We start from the raw sequence: 21,102 nt of genomic DNA, 5'->3' as shown, positions 1-21,102 counted from the left end.
ACACACAGGAAAGGGTCAAACAGATACACCAAAAGGTTAACAGCCGATCCATCTCTCTGGTGGTGGAATTATACAGGATTTCAATTTGCTTCGTTATACTTTATCAGTCCTGAAAGATTTGTAACAAACCCATATTACTTTCATTAGGACAAAAACGGACACACCCAAAAAGCTGTTTTCATTTAGGAAAGAAAATAGCACGGCGCCCTGCGACAAGGGGACTGAAAACTCCGCAGAGGAGCTGGGACAAGGCGGTGGCCTGAGGGACAAGCTGCGGGGCTGGCGAGGCACTGAGGCAGGTAGAGGCTGGTAGAAGGGCAGGAGGGGGCAGGAAAGGAGCCGGGGGAGGGCCCCTGGCAGGAACAGAGAGAGCGCCACTCGCCTTTCCTGCTCTTTCCCACCCCTCCGTTCCTCACTGCCTCCTGTGCCATCCCCAGGGCATCCCGTCCCTCAGCTGTCTGGGCTGCCTGTGGCCTGGCCCCCGGGCCAGTGGACACCAGCGTGGGCAGGGGGAGGGGCAGCCACGGCTGGGCCAGGGGGGACAGGCTTGTGACCTGTCCACCTTCTGTCCCCCTCTCCTCTGGACCCGCCTCTTGGTCACCTCCTGGGTAGGAATGCATATGAAATACAGACCGTCCAGTTAAGTTCAAATTTCAGACAAACAATGGATCACTTTGTGGTATAAGTATATCTCAAACAGTACATGGGATATACTTCCATGAAAAAAGAATTGTGCTCTGCAAGTCAAATTTAACTGCATATCCTGTATTTTTATTTGCTAAATCTGGCAACCCCGCCTCTGGGATGCTTCTGGGGCTACTCTGTCACAGATGAGTCACCTTGCACTCTCTGAACCTCAGTGTCTCCAGCTACAAAATGGGTATAAGCTCAACCGCACTGGGCTGGTGCCTCCAGCAGGGGGATGATCATCCTGGCAGCTCACAGGTATCCCGCATGGTATAGATTTCTCAGGAGAACCTGCTGCTCAGAGAGGTTGTTAGCCCATGTCACAGAAGAGCAAAGGGCGACACAGAGAGGGAACATGATTTGCCTAGCTACTTTCTCTCTCTTCTCTGTCAAAGGAGGATCGTATGCATCTGAGCAATGGCAGGGGAAGTACAAGAAGAAAGAGGATATCGATGGTAATATCAAGCCCTACGATACACCTGCATAATCTCACTGAATCTTTACAGCAGCCCAGGGGATGCGGATGATCGCTTTTACCCTGTCAGAGGGAATCACGTGGACAGAGAGGTAAGGTGACTTGCCTAAAGTCACACAGTAAGTGGCAAAGCTGGGATACAGGGCCTGGTTCCTGAGACCACGGTTTTCCTCCAGACAGGGTCCATAAGCTGCAGGAACTTAGCCCCCAGGGTGGGGGGCTGACATTAACAGCAATAATGAGGTTTCTCCATCTCAGCACTACTGACATTTGGGGCTGGATCATTTGGTGGGGGGGGTGGGCATCCTATGCCCTGTAGGGTGTTTATCAGCATCCCTGGCCTCCACCCACTAGATGCCTATCCACCCCACTACCCCAGTTGTGACGGCTAAAAATGTCTCTAGATGTGGCCACATGTTCCCTGGGGGTGGGCAGAACCCACCCCCCTCCCCAGCAAGAACCCTTGGGTCGGGCAAGACCCTGGTCCGCAATGGGGCTGGCAGCACGGGGGGGCACTCACGCTCTGCATCTTGGCCTCCGTGTCCACGATGTTCTTCTCCACCTGGTCGGCATTTTTCTGTAGCTGCTCGATCAGCTCCGACAAGTCCTTGTTAGAGATGCTGCAGACAGAAGATAGGAGGTGGGCTGGGCCTGCAGGGCATGCCATGTCCCCACCAGCCTCAGAGGGAGCCTGGCTGCCCACCCTGTCCCCTGCCCCTGCCCTGGGGCGACATCACCAAAGCCACAGAAACAAGGCAGCTTGGGGCGAGAGTTTCTAGTTTTCCATTTTGGCAGAACACCTTTACTATGTTCTTTTTTTTTTTTTCCGTTTTTATGGAGATATAATTCACATACTATAAAATTCACCCTTTTAAAGCCTATAACTCAGTGGGTTTTAGTGTATTCACAAGGTTATACTGATGGGTATCTGGCCCTGCCTCTGTCGTTGCTTTCTTTCAATAAAAGAAGACACAAAGACCAGAGAGGGAACGCAACTTGGCCAATGTCACCCAGCCAGCCAGTAATGGTCAAGATTAGCACCTAAGGGGCGCCTGGGTGGCTCAGATGGTTAAGTGTCTGCCTTCGGTTAAGGTCATGATCTTGGGGTCCTGGGATCGAGCGCCGCATCAAGCTCCCTGCTTAGCGGGGAGTCTGCTTCTTCCTCTACCACTCCCTCTATGCTCTCCTTCTGTGCTTGCTCTCTCTCTCTCTCTCTCTATCTTTCAGGTAAATAAATAAAATCTTAAAAAAAAATTAGCACCTAATTCCCCAACCTCCATTGAAAACCCTTTTGTACTGACTCCACAGTAGAGCCCAAGCAGCCAAGCACCCAGAGGGTTCATTCCACCTGCACTCATTAAGCACCTACTATTTGCCAAAGCTAGGCCCAGGAAGCTATATTATTATTATTGCTCTTGTCATTACAGGTTCTCCAGGGGACCCTGATCCCCTGCAGAGTTTGAGGTTCAACACTGCAGGTACAGCTGGTATGGGGAGGGGCGGGTGTCGGGGGGGCAGAATCGGGCACAGCGAACAGAACCTGTGAGTCTGTCCATCCATGTCTCAAACCGTGCCCGAGAGCCTGCTCTGTGCCAGGCCTGGATGCACAGGAGCTAAGGAGGGGAGAGAAACAAGACCCAGGCTGCACCCTCTGCCAAGTCAATCAAGGAGGCAGCCTTTCCCAAAGTGGGTCCCAGGAACCCCAGTCCTGTAAGTCATTCCCAGAATGAAGGCTTGTGAGTCCAGGCAGCTAGGAAAACCTGGACCCTTGAGAAGTCTATGAGCTAGTAAAGGCTCTGAGCAGTCCTGCAGTGTAGAAAGCTGGTATTCAGTTGGAGAGGCAAGGAAGGCTCAGAAGAAGGGACTGTGTATGGAGGATCTGAGTAAGGAAGGGTAAAGGCTGGGCTGTCAGGGCATGAACTGAGCCCACAGCCCCCACCCCCTGGCTGGTCAGACCACATGGGGAACAGGCCCCTCCCCTCCACCAAACCACTGACTCTCAGCCTGGCCTGCTGCACTCAGATGTAGCAAGTCTTAAACCAAATATTTAACCCATGACTGCTCATGTGTCAACAGGAACCTGCAGTGTGGATCAAGTGGGGGGCTTTGGCTCGGCCCAGCCCCACCTCAGGACATGGGACCAGCTCCCAAGCCAGCCCCTTCACTGGTTGGGCAGTATGAGGAAAGCACCTTCTGGCGCCCACCTCGGCTGCCCCATTATTCCAGCCAAAGCCCAGCACCAGAAAGGGGACAAAGGATGTGGGTGGAACAGCCAGTCCCAGGAACCTGGTGCTCCTGGCAGAGGATGAAGGAGGGTTCCGTGGGAACTTCTGGCCAGACAGGCATGGGTTCCAAGTGCAGTGGGGCCATTTGCTGCGTGGACCATCTCAGGCAAGCACCATACCCTTGAGGTGCCTCAGTTTCTCCATTTGTCTACAAGGGATGCCCACCGAGGCATCATGGTAATTTGACGCTTCCTGCACATGCTTCACCAGACATCAGACATGTTCATGGGCACTGCCTCAACGACATCCTCACCCTAAGCCCTGGGGGAGGGCTGTGTACTCCTTTACAGAGAGTTTATAGGAAACCAAGGCTCAGAGACGTCAAGGTGCTTGTCCAGCGTCAGACACCTTGTGAATGGGGCACCTGGACTCTCTGCTCAGGCAGTCTTGCTCCAGAGGCCACTTCATCAAATACTGCGCTCACAGCTACTCACAGGGGTGTTGGGAAAATCACAAGCACATGTATAGCAACCACCACCATCACCAGAATAGTATGAGCTTGTATTTACTTTCCACATGCCAGTCTCTCTGCTCATTTCTTACTCTTCATTACAATCCTGTGAGGTAGGTGTTGGCCCAGTGGGTCATCATATTATTGTCCCCACTTTACAGATGTGGAAATGGAGGACCAGAGAGTTTTAGTAACTTTCGCAAAGTTACACAGTAATTAAATGTTAGAGCCAGAATTCCAACCCAGGCAGGCCCCCAAGTTCATGCCATTAGCAACCCCATGTGACAATCCTGCACGGCTCCCAACACATCCTAGGCATGGACTGCCAAGTGCCCTAGACCACAATGGGATACCACTTCTCACCCACCAGGATGGTGATAATCAAAAAGACAGACCATAATGATTTGGTAACAAGGATAGGAGAAATCAGAACCCTCACTCACAGTAGGTGAGAACTGTAAAATGGTGCAGCAGCTTTGGAAAGCAGTCTGGAAGTTCCTCAAAAAGTTAAACATAAAGTTGCCACATGACCCAGTAATTCCACTCCTAAGTATCTACCCAAGAAAAATGAAAACATAGGCCCACACAAAAACTTGAACGAAACACAAGTGTTCCTAACAGCACTATTTACAATAGCCAAAAAGTGGAAACAACGCAAATGTTCATCAACCAATGAATGGATAAACAAAATGTGGGATATCCATTAAATGGAATATCACTCAGCAAAGAAAGGAATGAAGCACCAACACCTGCCATAGCGTGGGTGATCCGCAAAACCATTATGCCAAGTGAAAGCAGCCAGACACAACGGGTCACATATAGTAGGGTTCCATTTACAGGAAATATCTAGAATAGACCAATCCATAGAAGCAGAAAGCAGATTAGTCGTTGCCGGGGCTGGGGTGGGGCTGGCAAGTGAGCACTGAAGGGTATGGAGTGTCTTTTGTGGGGTGATGAAAATGTTCTAAAATTGGTTGTGGTGATAGTTGGGTAATTCCGTAAATATACTAAAAACTATTTAATTGTATACTTTAAATGAGGGAATGGTATGCTATGTGAATTATATCTCAGTAAAGCTGATACCAGAAAAGCTGGTAAGTGCCATTTCTAAGTGATAGGGGCTTGTTTCTTCTTCCCCCACCCCCTTGAGCCTTCTTCCTGCCTTCTATCCTGTTTTCCTGAGGCTAGACCAGCTCCAGGCTACGCCCAGCTGCCTAGAAGATGCTAGTTAACACAGAGTTGACCCTGTGCCCACCAGTGCTAAGCAAGTCACATAGAGATGAGCTCCTTTAATCCTCCCACTGCTGAAGTTGCACTGTTCTCCAATTTTACAGATGGGGAAACTGAAGCACTGACTCAATAACTTGGCCCCAGTCCCACTGCCAGGAAACAAGGAGAGCTGGGGTTCTAATCCAGGCCTCTGGGGCATAGTCCTAGTACTTCTGCCTTTTGGGTTTGAGGTCCTGAATGAGAGTCCCCACAGGGTCCTGCATTCTGGCCAGGAGTGCAGGAATGCAGGAACGTGGGCAGGTCAGCAACCTGCAGGGAGGGGGCACAGATCCCAAAAGGCCTGGGAACTGGCCTGGCCAGTCCAGCTTTTCATCTCACTAATAAGACCCATGGGGGCATCCAGACAGGGCATCAGCTCGACTGATGGAGACCAAGATACAGCCCTTCCCCACCACCCCCATCCAGTCTTGTCCCACCCACGGAGATGACAATCACCAGCAGAGCCAGGAAAGCCGAGGTGCCCCCACCCCAGAGAGGGGAGGTGAGTCTGAGTGACATGCTGGGAGAGGGACACACCCGGCCTCCCTCTACTTACTCAGAAGTTTAACATGGACACAGGTTCTAAGGGCAAGTGGCCTTCGGTACTAGAAGGTGGCTTGGAAGTCTTCCAGCCCCACCTGCTCATTACACAGATGTACAAACTGAGGCCCTCAGAAGAAAAGGCACCTACCCAAGGTCATGCAGGAGGCAGCTGGTGCCTGGAGTCAGACAGGATTCAAATCCTGACTGCACCAGCCATTGGTGTAAGCTTGGAGGAGCTACTTTATGCTTCTGAACCTCTGTTTTACCATCTGTAAAATGGGAATAGTCCATCCCACCTAGTTAAGTGAGGTGGGTGGGGGAAAGGTCAGGGACACTTCTGGAAACAACTGAATGAGTTTCAAAGACCACTTCGGGGTTCAAGGACTGAGCTGGAGGTTTAGGGCAGCCTCTGGAGTCCCAAAAGCAGATTAGAGATCATTTAGGTTCACAAGTGGAATCTCCCTGGCTTCACCAGTGCCTAAGCAGTGTGGGGCACGTAGGAGACATTCAACAAATACCGTTCAGTGAAGGACCTCGAATTACCCAGCACATTGTAGGGGCTTCACAAATGGTGAGGATGACCGCTCATCCACACAACATGTATTCATTGCACTTTTACACCCCACAGAGGGTGCGCTTCACAATGCACCTGAGCCCTTATGTGGCCCCCTGAGCTGTGCATGGGGTTCTGCCTGTGGGCTCCTGCTTGCCAGTCATGCCTGGTCCTGTAAAATAGGTTTCTTCTGAAAATCAGTAAATTCACAGTGGCAAGGACAGAAGGTTCACATCCCCAGGGGGAAGGCATATCAATACAGTGGAACCACCTGACACCGGGGACCAAGGAGGACACAAGATTGCCTCCAAGGAACGCTTCTCAGTATATGACCTCCATCTCATGGCTAGGGGCCAGCAGACAAGCCCAAACTGACGGACGGTTTACAGAACACCTGACCAGCCCTCTTCAAAAGTGTCAAGGCCATGAAAGACAAGACTGAGAAACCATCAGCCTAGAGGAGCCTAAGAAGATGGGACCACTGAATGCAAAGTGGGGTCCTGGAACAGCAAAAAGACATTAGGGAGAAACTGGGGAATTAGAAACAAGTTTATAGTTTAAAGTTTCCTTCCAGATTTCTGGGTTTTCCAGAAAACCCCTACAGGACATCTTGGTGACGGGAATGGCATCTAGGACACCCACCTGTGGACAGGCAGGGAGGAGGTGGGGTGCCATGACCCAAGACCCCACCTGGTAGAAGCTGGTGGGACTCGGGACTCAGTTGTCCCCACGACAGCCGCCTCAGCCCAGCCTGGCCCACCCCAAGTGCTGCTGTGTGGGTTGCACAAGCCAGGTTGGGGGGGTCCCCAGCAGATTTGGGCCCGTTTCTCCAGAGAATCAGCCCTCATTTTCTTCTCCTGGGCGGACGAGGCCGGGGTCTGGCACGGGCCCAGGAGGGCCAGGGTCATGTCCAAGGTATGCAGAGGATACCTTGTGGGCTTGAGGACACACTGAGGGACAAACAAGGGCCTTTTGGGTTTGAGCCTGCAGGCGCCAGCCTGGAACAAGTGCCTCTTTGTGTCCCAGGATGTACTCAGAGCACTGGAACCACAGGGGGAGAGCTTGAGAGCTTTAAATGGCACCAGGTACTCCCATTCTGTCACCAGGAGTTAGAAACTCAATAACCACAGTCCAACCTGCTCTGCAGGTGGCCACTCAAGCCCAGGAGGTCAGCAGCAATGTGGGGATCTGGTCAGCGAGCCAGCAGGGGTGCCGTCCAGAGAAGTGGGGACAGAGATGGCACCCAGGTCAGTTACACACCACGGATGGAGTATATGAGCAGGAAAAGAGAACACAGGCATCTCAGGGGACCCTCCCCGTCCCCCAATCCTGCTGCCCACCTCTTCTTGCTTTAATTTTGTGCAGGAGCTCCTTTCCCTTTTCCCCAGCTGGAAGGGCAGTATGGCCTGATGGTTAAGCACCCAGACAGAAGGCAGCAGGCCTGCATTTGAATCCTGACTCAGTCCTTACTAAGCTGTGAATTACTTAGCCTCTCTGAGCCTCAGTTTCCCCATCTGTCAGTGGGGGTCATCGCAATATGCATGCCACAGGGCTCGGCCAGGGGTTAAATGAGAGAGCACTGCTGTATGGGGGAGCCCAGGCTCTCTGCCTCCACGTGGGGTCACTGTCCAGGGATCTGGGCTCCTTATAAGGAGATGATAAAAGCCAGCAGCCGAGGCCTGATGGCAGAACCCACTGGCACCAGGGAGCTAAAAAAAAAAAAAACAGACCCCAGGCCAGCACACCATTCACACTGATCCTCACGCAAGCCAAGACATGCTCTGGCTCTGCCTTGCAGATGTCGCCTCGCCCAGGCATGGGAAATTCGCAAGTAACGTCAATATTTAGAAACGTCTCCACCAATCCCTGCAGGGGGAGGCCGGTGTACAGACATGGGTAGTGAGGCTGCTGGGAGGATTCGGATCCCAGGCCTGGTCCGACTGAACTGTCTTGGGTTTGGGCTTAGAATCACGTTTGGGATTTTGAAGGGTATGGTGTGTTTCCACCGCAGGGTCTCTGCTGTTCTGAGAACTCTCCCCCATCTGTAGGAGGGAAACCGCAGAATGGGAGGGCAGGGAGGGCCTGTCTACCTGGTTGTTCAAGCAGAACCCCAGAACCGCCCCAGATCCCTGCCTTTCCCTTCCCCGGTTCCACGTTGGAACAGATCTCCCATGCCTCCATCCTCCCTTTGTTCTATGGTCTCAACCTGATCAAGGCTGCTACCTCTCACCTGGACCAATGCAACAGCCACCCCCAACTGTCTCCCCGTGCCCATACTCTAGCTGCCTCCAACCAGCCTCAGCACATTTCAACAATGTAACTTCATCTTACCACTGTCCGGCCTCCAACTTGCCAGGGCTCCCAAATGCTCTGAGAATAGAGCTCACACTCCTGTCCAAGGTCCATAGGACTCCCTGTGCCCAGCCTTTTCTGCCTCAGGGCCTTTGTACCAGCTGGGACTTTGGGGGGGTTTCTGTTTGTAGATCGCCTCCAGGACCACCCTGGCTAAGACTTGGTTTACTCACTGCATGCCCAACTGACCCACTCAGATTCTCTATCTCCTTCCTAAGCTCAGAAGCAGGAAGGACCTGCTTCCTAGACTCCTACCTCCAGGAGGGACCCAGGCCCTCCAAGGACACCATGAAGGGCCAACCCTCCAGCTAGCAGCTACCCTTGCTGCCTTCAGCTCTCCGTGCCCAAGTCATGCTGAACCAGTTGGCCCATTTTCCTCTCTATCTTGCCTGCAGGGAGGGGGTCATCCTGGCACATGGAAAGAACGTAGGGTCTGGTGTTGCTCTGACCTGGGCGGGCTCCTTAGCCTCTTTCTGCCTATTTTCTCGTCTGTGAAATGGTGGTAAGAATCTGTCCCACCCCAGAGGGTTGAAACAATTCAAGGAGATAATCCTTGTAAAGCACTTTGGATGTGGCAGTCACATGGCCAAGGCTCAGGACTGCGCCCCACACAACGCTCCTCCCAGCAACAGTGCAATGAGCCGGGTGGGTGTCTGGCGTAACCAAACGTGCTATTTCTCCTACCTACCTGAATTTCCTCATCCATAAATAGGGTTATGGTGTCTATGTGGGGAGCGGCAAACAGAAAGACACACTTCACAGGTGGGGAACATCCCCAAGTGGGAGTTCATACTATAACGCTTTGAGTTCAAGGCTACAGCTGTCCTATAGGAATAGGCTGCAAGCCCCGTTTGTGGTTTAAATTTTTCCAGCAGCCACATGAAAAAAGTCAAAAGAAACAGGTGAACTTAATTTTTATATGATATGTTATTTAACTTAATGTATCTAAGAAATTATTTTGACAGGTAGTTGACAGAACAGCATTATTAATGAGATATTTTACATGCCATTTTCATATTATGTCTTCTAAAGCCTGGCATGTAGTTTTAACTCGCAGCACAGCTCAGCTTATTCTAAGCACACCCCACGTGGCTAGTGGTTCCCAAGTAGGACGATGCAGTTTTAGGGGATTCTGTGGCTTCCGGCCACTTTGCTCTAAGCCCATTGGTTCTGCCATAATAAAGCTGATGGATGCTCAGAGCATCAAGTGGTCCTGCTCAGAGCCTGGTACCTAGGAACACTCAACAAATGATCATCCCTTTTGCTCTCTGTCACTCTCCCACCAAACCTACACAGGCTGCCCAGACACCTGCCCCAAGGCCAGGTCCGGTCTACAGATTCCTGGCTGCCTGACTTCAAAACATTCCAGGGCTCTCAGCTGTACCCAGCCGAGCATGGTGCCTGGGTGTAGAGGGCCAGGGCACGTAAACCACAGCCCAACGCCCGCTCCCCAGGCCCCCAGAGCTGCAACATCCCTGCCCACGGCATATGGCTCGCTCCCTGCCATCCCCCCCTTCAGGCTGGGAGAACAGCCTCTTTCCTGCCCTGGCCTCTTTCAGGACCTGCCACTCTGGGGAAGAGATCACACCCCCCAGAGGGGTGCTGCAGCCCTGCCATAAGCCCCTGTCCCCAGCTGTCCCTGCCTGCCTAGAACCACTCTGTCCCTAACCAGTCACAACTCCACTTTCTCTGTGTGTAGAGACAGGAAGTGGTGGGCAGAAGGCCCGTCTAGTGGGAACTGCCCTTCCTCCTTGGCCAGGACCACCTAGCCTTCCAGGCCTGAGTCAGGCCCCATGTTCCCCTTGATCATGTCTACCCATCCCTCCCTTTAGGGGTTAATTCTGTTTCAGTGGGTATGCACAGGGAGCAGGGGAAGGGTGGGCAGGAGCCGTCAGCTTTGGAATGTCCGGAATGCGTAAGAGTGCACACCTCTCCCCAGAACCAGCCTCACCCTTCCCAGAGCCCAGAGCAGGGGCCTGGCTGCCTACTGGCCAGGGTCATCATCTTCTGGGTCCTGCCTGCCAGCTAGGGCAGGAGCAGCTCTCCGGGGACATCCAGACCTGCTGGGAGGCTTAACCTCTGGTGCTGGGTGTCCCTCGGCCCCCATTTTCTTTTGTCCCTCCCTCCCAGACATCTATCCTGTCCTGACACAAAGGCACACACAGTAGGCACTCAGGAAATGATTGCTAAACACTGAGAGCATCTGCCAGGTACCTATCACCACCACCCCCAGGTCCTTCACAACAAGATCCATTAAAATCTTACAGTCCTGGGAGAAAGGCACCATTACAGTCATTGGACACTTCTCTTTTTTAAAAGATTTTATTTTTAAGCAATCTCTACACCCAATGTGGGGCTCGAACTCACAACCCTGAGATCAAGAGTCTCACACTACACCAACTGAGCCAACCAGATGCCCCCATCGGGCACTTTTCTTAAGCCTGCCCTTATTAGACTATAAATTTTTGGACAATAAGGATGTACTCATTTTTTTTTTTAAGATTTATTTATTTATTCTAGAGAGAGAAAGAGCCCAAGCGGAAGAGGGAGAGAGAATCTGAAGCAGACTCTGCGCTCAGCACAGAGCCTGACACGGGGCTTGATCTCACTGATCTCATGACCACAAGATCATGACCTGAGCTAAAACCAAGAGTCAGATGCTCAACAGACTGAGCCACCCAGGCGCCCCAGGACGCACTCATCTTTCAGGGGGCCCTTTGTTGCCCTTAATTCCAGGCCTTGTGTAGGTTTGGGGCTCAACAAATAGGTATTGAACTGAGCAGACTTTTGGAGTAATGGCCACAATTCCTATCCCCCCATTTTCCAGATGAAGACAACTGCGGCTTAGAGGGTATGAGAAACCCACCCGAGGTCACACAGCTGAGAAGTGGTGGTGCCAGGATTGGAACAGGCTCCAGAGCCACCTTCTCAGAACAAGACTGACATCAATACCAATCCACGGGGGCACCTGGGTGGCTCAGCTGTTAAGCATCTGCCTTTGGCTCAGGTCATGATCCCAGGGTCCTGGGATCGAGTCCTGCATCAGGCTCCCTGCTTGGCAGGAAGCCTGCTTCTCCCTGTCCTACTCCCCCTGCTTGTGTTCCCTCTCTGTCTCTCTCTCTGTCAAATAAATAAATAAAATCTTTAAAAAAAAGAATACCAATCCACGAAATGACAGAGAGACATTGGGGAGACAGGATGAAGCAGCAAGGCATTCATCACTCAGGGGAGGCCTAGTGATTTACATCTTAAGGGCACCTGCCTCGGTACAATTAATCCTAGTAGTTGAGTAATAGTGGTGGCAACTGACTCAGACATTCTCCTAACATGCCACCATGAGGGGATCCCAATCTGTCCCTCTGAGAAGGCCTTTTGGGAGAAGCAATCAGCATAGAGGGAACACCTCCCCGGGTTGTACCCTGGCCCAGGGCCTGACACATGTTTCCACTTTGATCCTCATTAACAACCCCTCCAGGTTGGTACTATTATTGCTCGCAGTGAACAGACTGAGCTTAGGGAGGAGGGGCAACTTGCCTGGGGCCACTGGACTAGTAAGCATCCAGACTGGTGACTGCTGTCACCCCAGCCAGTTTTCTACATAGGCAGTCACTGCCGAATAAACTCACCCCCACCCCCAGCTCCTTGTCATCTCTCCACCCCTCTTACTGGCCTGGGGACAGGCCCTTCTCCATTACCAACCCCCGAGACAGGAGTTGTTAACATGCTATCAAACATCTGCTCATATCAACACTTATTTATTTTAAAGATTTTATTTATTTATTTGACACAGAGAGAGACAGCGAGAGAGGGAACACAAGCAGGGGGAGTGGAGAGGGAGAAGCAGGCTTCCCGCTGAGCAGAGAGCCCGATGAGGGGCTCGATCCCAGGACCCTGGGATCATGACCTGAGCTGAAGGCAGACGCTTAACAACTGAGCCACCCAGGCATCCCTCAACACTTATTTATTGAACTGCAAACCTATGCAAGGCCTGGAATTAAGGGCACCCAAAGATAGGTAAGTCCAAAGATTTATTTTTTAAAATATTTAATTAATTAATTTATTTGACAGAGAGAGAGAAAAAACGTGTGAGCACAAGCAGGCAGAGCGGGAGGCAGAGGGAAAGGGAGAAGCAGACTCCCCACTGAGCAGGGAGCCTGACACAGGACTCAATCCCAGGACCCTGGGATCATGACCTGAGCCGAATGCAGACACCCAACCCAATGAGCCACCCAGGTGCCCCATCCAAAGGTTTATAACCTAATAAGCAGGATGAAGAAAAACACCCCAATGACTATAATTGCAAACATTCAGATTGCCTGGGTCAGGGTATTTTCATCCACTCTGTCCCATTCAGGCTTTATATCCTAACTTAATTGTGAAAATATAGTTTGACTCAATAAAACGCAGGAAAAGAGCCAAAAGGAAACAAAAGAGAAAGCATGATAAATAGGAAATACAAACTATTTTTGTATAGGGGAAGGTCCAAACACATCAGTTATTATAATAAACGTGAATGAGTTAAACTCTCCTGTTAAAAGATAAGACTCTCAGGTGAGAATACAAATACAAAACAAAAGCCAGCTCTGTGCTATTTTGTAAGACACATACCTGAAACGGAATGATACAGGAAAGTTGAGAATAAAGGAATACAGCACGACAGATCAGGCAGCTGCTATGGCAAAGGGAAAGCAAGGTGTGTGTACCTCAAAGACAAGATGGATCGAAGCAATCAGTGTAAATGTGGGCTTTGCACCCCTGGCTATACATCCAAAGACTGAAGTGTGGGCCCCGCCCCAGAGATTCTGACTTAATCTGTCTGTGACAGGGCCTGGACAGCGCTTTTAAACTCCCCAGATGAGGGGTGCCTGGGTAGCTCAGTCGTTAAGCATCTGCCTTTGGCTCAGGTCAGGATCCCAGGGTCCTGGGATCGAGCCCTGCATCAGGCTCCCTGCTCCGCGGGAAGCCTGCTTCTCCCTCTCCCACTCCCCCGCTTGTGTTCCCTCTCTCGCTGTGTCTCTCTCTGTCAAATAAATAAATAAAATCTTTAAAAATAAATAAATAAATAAAATAAAATAAACGCCCCAGATGAGCCTAATGTGCAGCCAGGGCTGGGAACCCAGAAATGAACCAGAGTAATGTGTCACAGGGTTGTGGGGATCAGATTGAGGAAGAATCCCCAGATCTCTACAGGAAGGAAGTCTTGTAAGAAAGGAGTACACAGTACACAGGAAGCATCCAGTAAATACCAGATTGATTGGTCAATTGACTGATACTCTCCTTAACTAGAAACTTCCATGGTAATTAGACAGTAAAATCCTCCACACCCAACTATTAATCCTGGGGAAGTACTCCTAAACAGAGAAGATTGCTGGTGTAGTAACTACAGATCCGTTTCCCAGCCTAATCTCTTTCCGCCCCACAAAGCCACCCTACCTCCAGGCCCGTGTCAGGCGTGTGCTCTTGGGCTCTCGTTACCCACATGCAGAAGTTCAAGCTGCCTTGGGTAACACCAGGGCTAACCTTGAAGATTTTTGCAAGGTTTAAATGGGGCTTGAGCCAATCTTGGTGCCCCCGGGTGTCAGGACATCATCCCAGGTTCAAGAGCAGGAGTGCCAGGCTCCATTTATTAAGCACCTACTGCATCCCTGCTGTTGTAAACCCACTGTCTCTAGTGTTCCCCACAAGCTTACACTACTCCAATTCACAGATTCAAGAGAGACCTCCCACCACTGTTTACTGACTGCTACGTGTGGTTGGCACCTTTCTTGGGGGTATGGGAGTGACTGCACAGCATGCAAAGTCCCTGCCTTCATCAAGCCCAGAGGGGTGGGAATGTGACCTGCGGCACAGCTGACAAGTGGCGCAGCTGGGCCTGAAGGGGGGGGTCTGCAACTCCTAAACTCAGGCTCTTTCTATTCCACCCACCATGCCCTCTGTCCCTGCCCATGGGCCTCGGCTTCCCCCTCAGGAACAGTGGGGTTTGGTTGTCCATTTTACACTTGGAAAGAGTCAAGCTCCTTATCTGGGGCAGCAGGACTGAGCCCTCAGTTCCCGACACAAACTTAGAATCCTTCCTCAACTTTAAATTGGAACCACTATGTCCCCATGCCCAGGACGGAGAAGTGAAAACCAGAAAAGCTAGGAGTCTGAAATCCGAGCCCAGGCCGCTGGGGCAGCAAGGAATTCTACACACAGCTATTTTCTTGCAGCCATGCAGCCTTTCGGGGTCAGCGGGCAGCAGATGGAGCTGCCAGCCAGGGAGCAGCTGGGTGTGCAGTTCCCCTACAAGACCTGACAAACCCTTTGCCCAGGAAAGGGTGGGCCAGGCGGCCAGCTTGCCTGCTCCCGGCTCAGAATGCCCGTGTTAGAGTAACTCCGAGTCTCTGGGCAGGCTACTGAAACTCTGAGCCTCACCTGAAAGAGAGATCAGGGTAGTATCATCCAAGAAACACAACATAATCATAATTTAGGGCAGCCGCTCCAAGCCAGGACTCAACCTTGAGACTCTTGGATGTTCATACCTTTCCCAATACCCCTGCCGCCTTCCTGAGACTTTCCATCTGTGACTCCCGATATGGAACCATCCTGCTTGCCTTCCAGGCTTGCTCCTCTGGCCTCAGGACCTGTCCCTCCCAGGCTCACCTCCTCTTCCTCCCCGAGACCCCTTCTCCCACTACTGACTGGACTCTGAGACACAGGACTCCAGGCTCCCTTCCAGGCTCCAGCCTACTCTGTTCCTCCTGCCAGTTCTCCTTGCCCATCCCCCTCCTCACATTAAAAGACCTGAAAACCCAGGATCTAGCTCAAACACGCAGAAAAGTACAGAATAGAATCCTATCACCAAGACTTAGTTGATGTTCCCACACTGCCGTATTTGCTTTGGATTTTGTTTACAAAGAAATATAATGTTATCATTCATTATCCCTTCGGCCCCCTCCTCTGGGGGAGGGTAATTTTGGAGCTGCTGGTTTCCTCCTAAGCCCCTTTCATGCTTTCCACTACATACCTGTGTCTATCCAGAAACATCATATTCCTTTGCATGAATGTTTTTTAAAACGTATATGAATGTACTCTCTGTCTCTTTCATTAGCTTTGTTCACTGATGATTTTTCAGGCTTATGCACATGGATGCACACCTACCCCGCCTCATCCCCACTCTGGGCTCTCCTGATCCACCCACTCCTGCTGGTCCCCCAGAAGCCCTCGGGCTGGCTCAGGGCCCCTCTGCCTCCACTGTCTCAGCACTTACCACCCTGCATTGTTGTCGCCTGTTTACTGAGCACACAGAAGGTGGCTGGATGAGGGCAGGGGTCAGCGGCACTCTCTGTTCAGGCCCTCACATTCTGTCCCAACCCCCACCCCCACCCCCACCGTCCTGGGTGTGTGTGTGTGTGTGTGTGTGTGTGTGTGCGTGCGTGCGCACGCGCGCGCGCGGGTTTAGGGAGAGAGAGAATATTCGCAGTCCTTCACGGCTCACCTCATTCATTCATTCATTCATTCAGCATATGTGCTACACCAGCCAGTCTGATGGCGGGGAGAAATCCATCCCCATCTGGCCAAAGGGCCAGAGTCAAATGGCTGCTGAAATAAGGACCGAGCAGATGGGCAAGACGAGAGGTTAGAGAGGGCTTAAGGAACAGAGACCAGGGACGCCTGGGTGGCTCAGTCGGTTAAGCGTCTGCCTTCGGCTCAGGTCATGATCCCAGGGTCCTGGGATCGAGTCCCACATCGGGCTCCCTGCTCCACGAGGAGCCTGCTTCTCCCTCTGCCTCTGTCTCTCTCTCTGTCTCTCATGAATAAATAAATAAAAAATCTTAAAAAAAAAAAAAAAAAAGGAACAGAGACCAACCAAGAAAGAGGAAGAGAAATGAGCCAAGAGGGGTAGGAAGAGCATTCCAGGCAGGAGGAACAAGGTGGGCAAAGGCCACATGGTTGGATGCAGTGTGGAAAGGACAGGGTGAGGGACACACATTTGTGTGTGCAGGGCTGCCGCAACCAGGGAACCCAGGGGCAAGGGGCAAGCAGCAGGGGACAGGATCAGATATGCATCTTGCAAAGAGCTCCCTGGCAGCCATGGGGAGAAGGGACTAAGTTGTCAGGGTAGAAGCAGGAACTGTGAAGAGGCTACTGCAAGTATGCAGGCAAGAGGGCCTGGGCTGCTAGCTAGGCAAGGATAGGCAAGGCAAAACGGAGGACAATGCAGGGCTGGCCCCTGCAGACAGCAACCTCCTGCCTGGGGCACGAGGGGCCTCCCTCCCCAGGCTCAGGAGGCTGAAACACAGAAGGGCCACCAGGAGCAGAGAGAATAAAGACCAGAGGCCATTTCCCCCTTCCCCCTGCAGAGACAGGCTGGGGCAGGCAGGCCCGGAGAGTGGCAGGTAGAAGGGAGCTGGGAAGCCCAGGTCCTCCCTGCTTGACAAGGAGCCTTGGAAATGCTCTTAAAGGCAGCTTGTCCCCAGTGCCCAGGGCCCTTTGGGTGCCCCTCACCCTCCTTGGGGTATTGCCTAAATGGTATGAATTGAGCTAAGCCTCTCCCCCCCAAAACTTCCTATCCCCAGATGATTGCCCCTGACAATGCTCGAAATGCCAGCATTAGCAGCCATTCTAAAGGTTCAGTGCCGTTCTGGTCTGAACCTAATTTATCAGGTTTCCTTCCCTCTGCCCAGAGGAGGACTGGGCAAGTGAGGGCAAAGCCAGAGAGAGGGGAAGCAGACAGGGTTGCTGGGGCGGAGTCAGGGAATACAAAAGCCAGTGACTCCACCATCTGGCCTGGGGCAATCCCTGGAGCTGGTGGGGGGAGGGGGGGGGCACCTACTCTCCCTTTCCAGGGGCTCCTGGGCCACCAGCATCGGCCACCTGTGAGCTATGCGCCCAAGGTGACTGGCTTTACTCTTGGCCTCAGTGTTACCGTCTGTGAAATGAGACACCAACACCAGCCTGGCTGGCACGGTGTCAGAATGAGGCGCCCTAACACCCACCCATGGCCATGCTGGGCACACAGTAGGTGCTTGAGAAATGGCTGGATCACTCCAGTACAAGTCACCCATGTGGTTGGAGGGGGGCTTTGCTGACAGAACCCTCCCCAAATTGTTCAGGCTTTCCAGCTGTCACTGATCAATGTGTGCAGGTGTGTCTCCGTGGAGCTACTTGAGGTGGGCGCCCCATGAATGTTGAGGTGAATGGATGAGAGTCAGCTGATCTCCTGCCCCACCCGGGAAGAGGAGACCAGCTGCCTGGTCACCTCTGGGCTTAACACTATCCTTACCCTTAATAGTGTGCGCTTACTGGTACTGGCTGCTGGAGTTAGCCGAGCACTCACTGTGAGCCGGGTCTGGGGCTGCGCACCCAGCAACCTCACCAGCTGGGGGTTGCTATCATCACTCCCATTTCACAGATGAAGAATCTAAGACTCAGAGATGTTAAGAGACATGCCCAAGGTCACACAGTCAGGAGGGGCAAAGTGAGGGCTTGAACTCACACCCGGCTGACATCAGACTCTGTGCTCTTAACCAGCAAGAGGCTCAGGGTACCCTAGCTGGCTTCCAGAAGGGCAGGCACCCCTTTCACCAGCCCTTAAAGCCTTGGGCCCCACCTCCCACACAGGGTCCTCCTCATTAAGACAGGGCGATTCTTGGCAGGATGCAACCCAGGTGAGGTTGAGAGGTGAGGCCAGGCTGCTGGGTGCTTACTGGGACCCAGGTCTGGGTGGAGGGGCAAAATTAGTCCCATTTTACAGATGAGGAAGCTGAGGCTCTGTGAGGCCAAATTTCTTTGCCAAAATCAAAAGGAGGCAGAATTCAGTCTAACTCCACAGCTGGATTTTAATCATTCCACTCCTCCCCATGACAGGTCGGACACCTCCCCAGGAAGTCCTGCCTGATCTCCTAGGTCTCCACCCTAACCCTGACAGCTCTTACTTCAGACCAGTCAGGGGCACCAGAGCCGATGGGCTAGAGACCTCGTCTATCCAGCTCTACGTCCCACCGCCAGGAAACAGTCCTGTAACCGCACTAGTAGTTAAGCATAACTCCATCAAGTACAAGGAGATTGTCAATGTCTCCTCCACTCCCCGGGAACGGCAGCCCTTGAGTTGTGCAGTGCACAGCCTGTCCATCGGCATCCAGTTCAATCCCAGGCACGTGGTAGGTGCCTTATCTGCATTTGTTCAATAGTTATAATCATCATAGCGACCGTAGATTGAGGCCTCCTAAAACTCTCAACTCTTTCCCTGTGTTATTTCATTTCATCTTCATGCCAACAATATCATCCAGCAGGAACTATGCTTATGCCCATTCTACAGTTGGAGGAAACACTGACTCAGAGGCCAAGCAGCTCGCCCTGGGTTGCATAACCAAGAAGGGGCAGCTGGTAGGGGCTGCACTATCAGCCACAGTTCAGGGTTCAGGACGGTGGGAGCAGGTCCCCTCCAGACCTTCCCTGCTGGGCTGGATGCCCATGTTCATCCTCAGTGACCTGCACCGTCAGGCCTGACCCTGTCATTAGCTCAGGTGTGAACATGAGCTCCCACACCTGTTATTAGGAACCAGGGTGACAGGAGCAGCGGGGTTCACCTGTCCCGGCCCTCCCCAGTTTCAGATGCTAAAAAGTGGACAAACAGGGAGGGGCAGTTTTCTCCACGAGAGCTCTTCTGTGGCTGCCTGGCTTCTGGGTCCTGGGTCCCCTCCGCTGAAGACGGTGCTGCTGACCCCATGTCTGGGTACTTCCTGTGTGCTAGGGGCATTCTGTCCATTGTCACATTTGCTCCCCCCAGGACCTCAGGCTGGAGACATGTATTCACACCATCCCTGCTTTGGGGATGAGGAAGCTGAGGCTCAGAGCGGTTCCCTGACCTGTCTACAGCAGCTGTGGCAAAGCCGGGTTCAGAAGCGAGGCATTCTGCTCTCGGGATCGGAGCTCCCACTCACCTTGCCATGCTTTATCTCCCTGGCAACCCCACCCTCCCTCAGACAAAGGGGGCCCCCCAAAAACTCAGGGTGAATGATTGAGGGTCAGTGCCCCCATGACCCGTGACCACATCTTAGAGCTACAAGGACAGTGCTAGGCACCAGGTGACCCTCAGAAGATTCTTGTTTAGAGAATGGGGCAAGAGGCTGTCCCCCAGCCCACAACCCAGTCCATGAACTTGTCCCCACCGAGGGGAAGGGGCAGAGGGATGCACTGGTCTGGTGAGATCAGGGAGGGAAGCACCCGGCCCCTACTCAGAGCTGTCTGTGCCAGGCCATAGAGCCCAAAGGAAGAGTCTCTCATCCCATCCTGGGGGAGAGAATCGGGAAGGCTTCCTGGAGGAAGAAACCTCAAAGCTGAGATCTGAGATCAATGGCTGTCAGCAAACAGCAGATGGTGGCTGCCTTGGGCCAGAAGTATGCAGGGAAGGGAAAGGGGACAGGAGAGGGGTAGGACACCGAGTCCTTGTCACCCCAGGCCCTTGGAGTCTACGCAGCTATAAAGGATGGGAAGTCCTTCCTTCCTATCCTCTGTTGGGAAAGCTAAGACCCTCCCAGCATGTATGATTTCATCATAACCTTTTTAGGTCCAACCTTCTATTAGGGGGACCAGACAGAGAGCTGGAGGAATTAGGGTCTGGAGAAATGGGGGAGGCAGAGGGCAGGGTGAGGCCTGGCCCATCTCCTGGTGTGTGGGTGTGTGCATGTGTGAAGAACTGGAGGGGCCCAAGTCTTGGTGGGGGGAGAACAGAACAGTCCTCTGTGGCTGGCACAGAGTATGCGATTGTGCAATGCTCCAGGGAACAGCTCAGGGACTGGACAGGACCCCAGCTAGGTTTGAGAGCCAGCTGGACTCAGCCACAGAGGAACAGCATACAGGGCCCTGCCCAATCTCTGGGGTTGTGAAAGCCTGGGGAGGCTGGGGGCGGGGGTACTATGGAGGGGAAAATAAATGCCTCTGAGCTTGAAACAGTCCAAATGAGAGATGGGGGACCCTTAAATCACAGGGTGGTGCCGTTTCTGAAAAAGCTGGCACTCACAGTAATGGAGTGCCCAGGCAGAGTCTCCTCACCTTCTTCTGGGCCTGGATGGGAGTGAGGATCACGGTGAGGTGGGGGCATGTTAGGGTGGATACTGCCAGGCAGGTGGACACTGCAATTCGCCCTGTCTCCCACCTGAATGAAGCTTGGTAAAGTGCACCCTCCTAGCCAGGAGCCCCCACCTCATACTTGCAAGGGTCAAAGTCCCACCCCTTCCCTCAATCTCAGCATCTCCAAGAGGCTTCCCTAAACCGGTTATTAAATGAATACATTAGGCTTATCAAAACGGACGTAGGCTGCCGTCTCAACGCAAACACATCAAGACATGTCATTCCCTTCCCAGGCCGCCCTGGGAACCTGAGGCTCAGAGACGCCGCCAGTTTCTGGACTGGGGGGTGGGGCACACCCTTGGGAAGTCATGCAGCGAGAAGGAGGCTCCAATGACGCCCGGCCACGCGCAAACCCTGGCATGGGAAAAGGGGG

The 21,102-nt window shown here is 52.6% G+C and overlaps 1 protein-coding gene across 2 annotated transcripts in view; it reads right to left on the bottom strand.

The window, feature by feature from the left end:
• The window catches only part of PPL (periplakin), a 56,189-nt gene that overhangs the window by 21,204 nt on the left and 13,883 nt on the right, over nt 1–21,102 (bottom strand). For both annotated transcript variants that reach the window (XM_036091320.2, XM_036091326.2), the window contains exon 2: nt 1,683–1,782. In XM_036091320.2, coding sequence (XP_035947213.2) covers nt 1,683–1,782 — 100 coding nt within the window. The remainder of the gene's footprint in view (nt 1–1,682; nt 1,783–21,102) is intronic.

This window comes from Halichoerus grypus, chromosome 6 (genome assembly GCF_964656455.1).
Source record: "Halichoerus grypus chromosome 6, mHalGry1.hap1.1, whole genome shotgun sequence".
In the NCBI taxonomy this organism is placed as follows: Eukaryota; Metazoa; Chordata; class Mammalia; order Carnivora; family Phocidae; genus Halichoerus; species Halichoerus grypus.
This window is presented reverse-complemented; position numbering and strand designations above follow the sequence as displayed.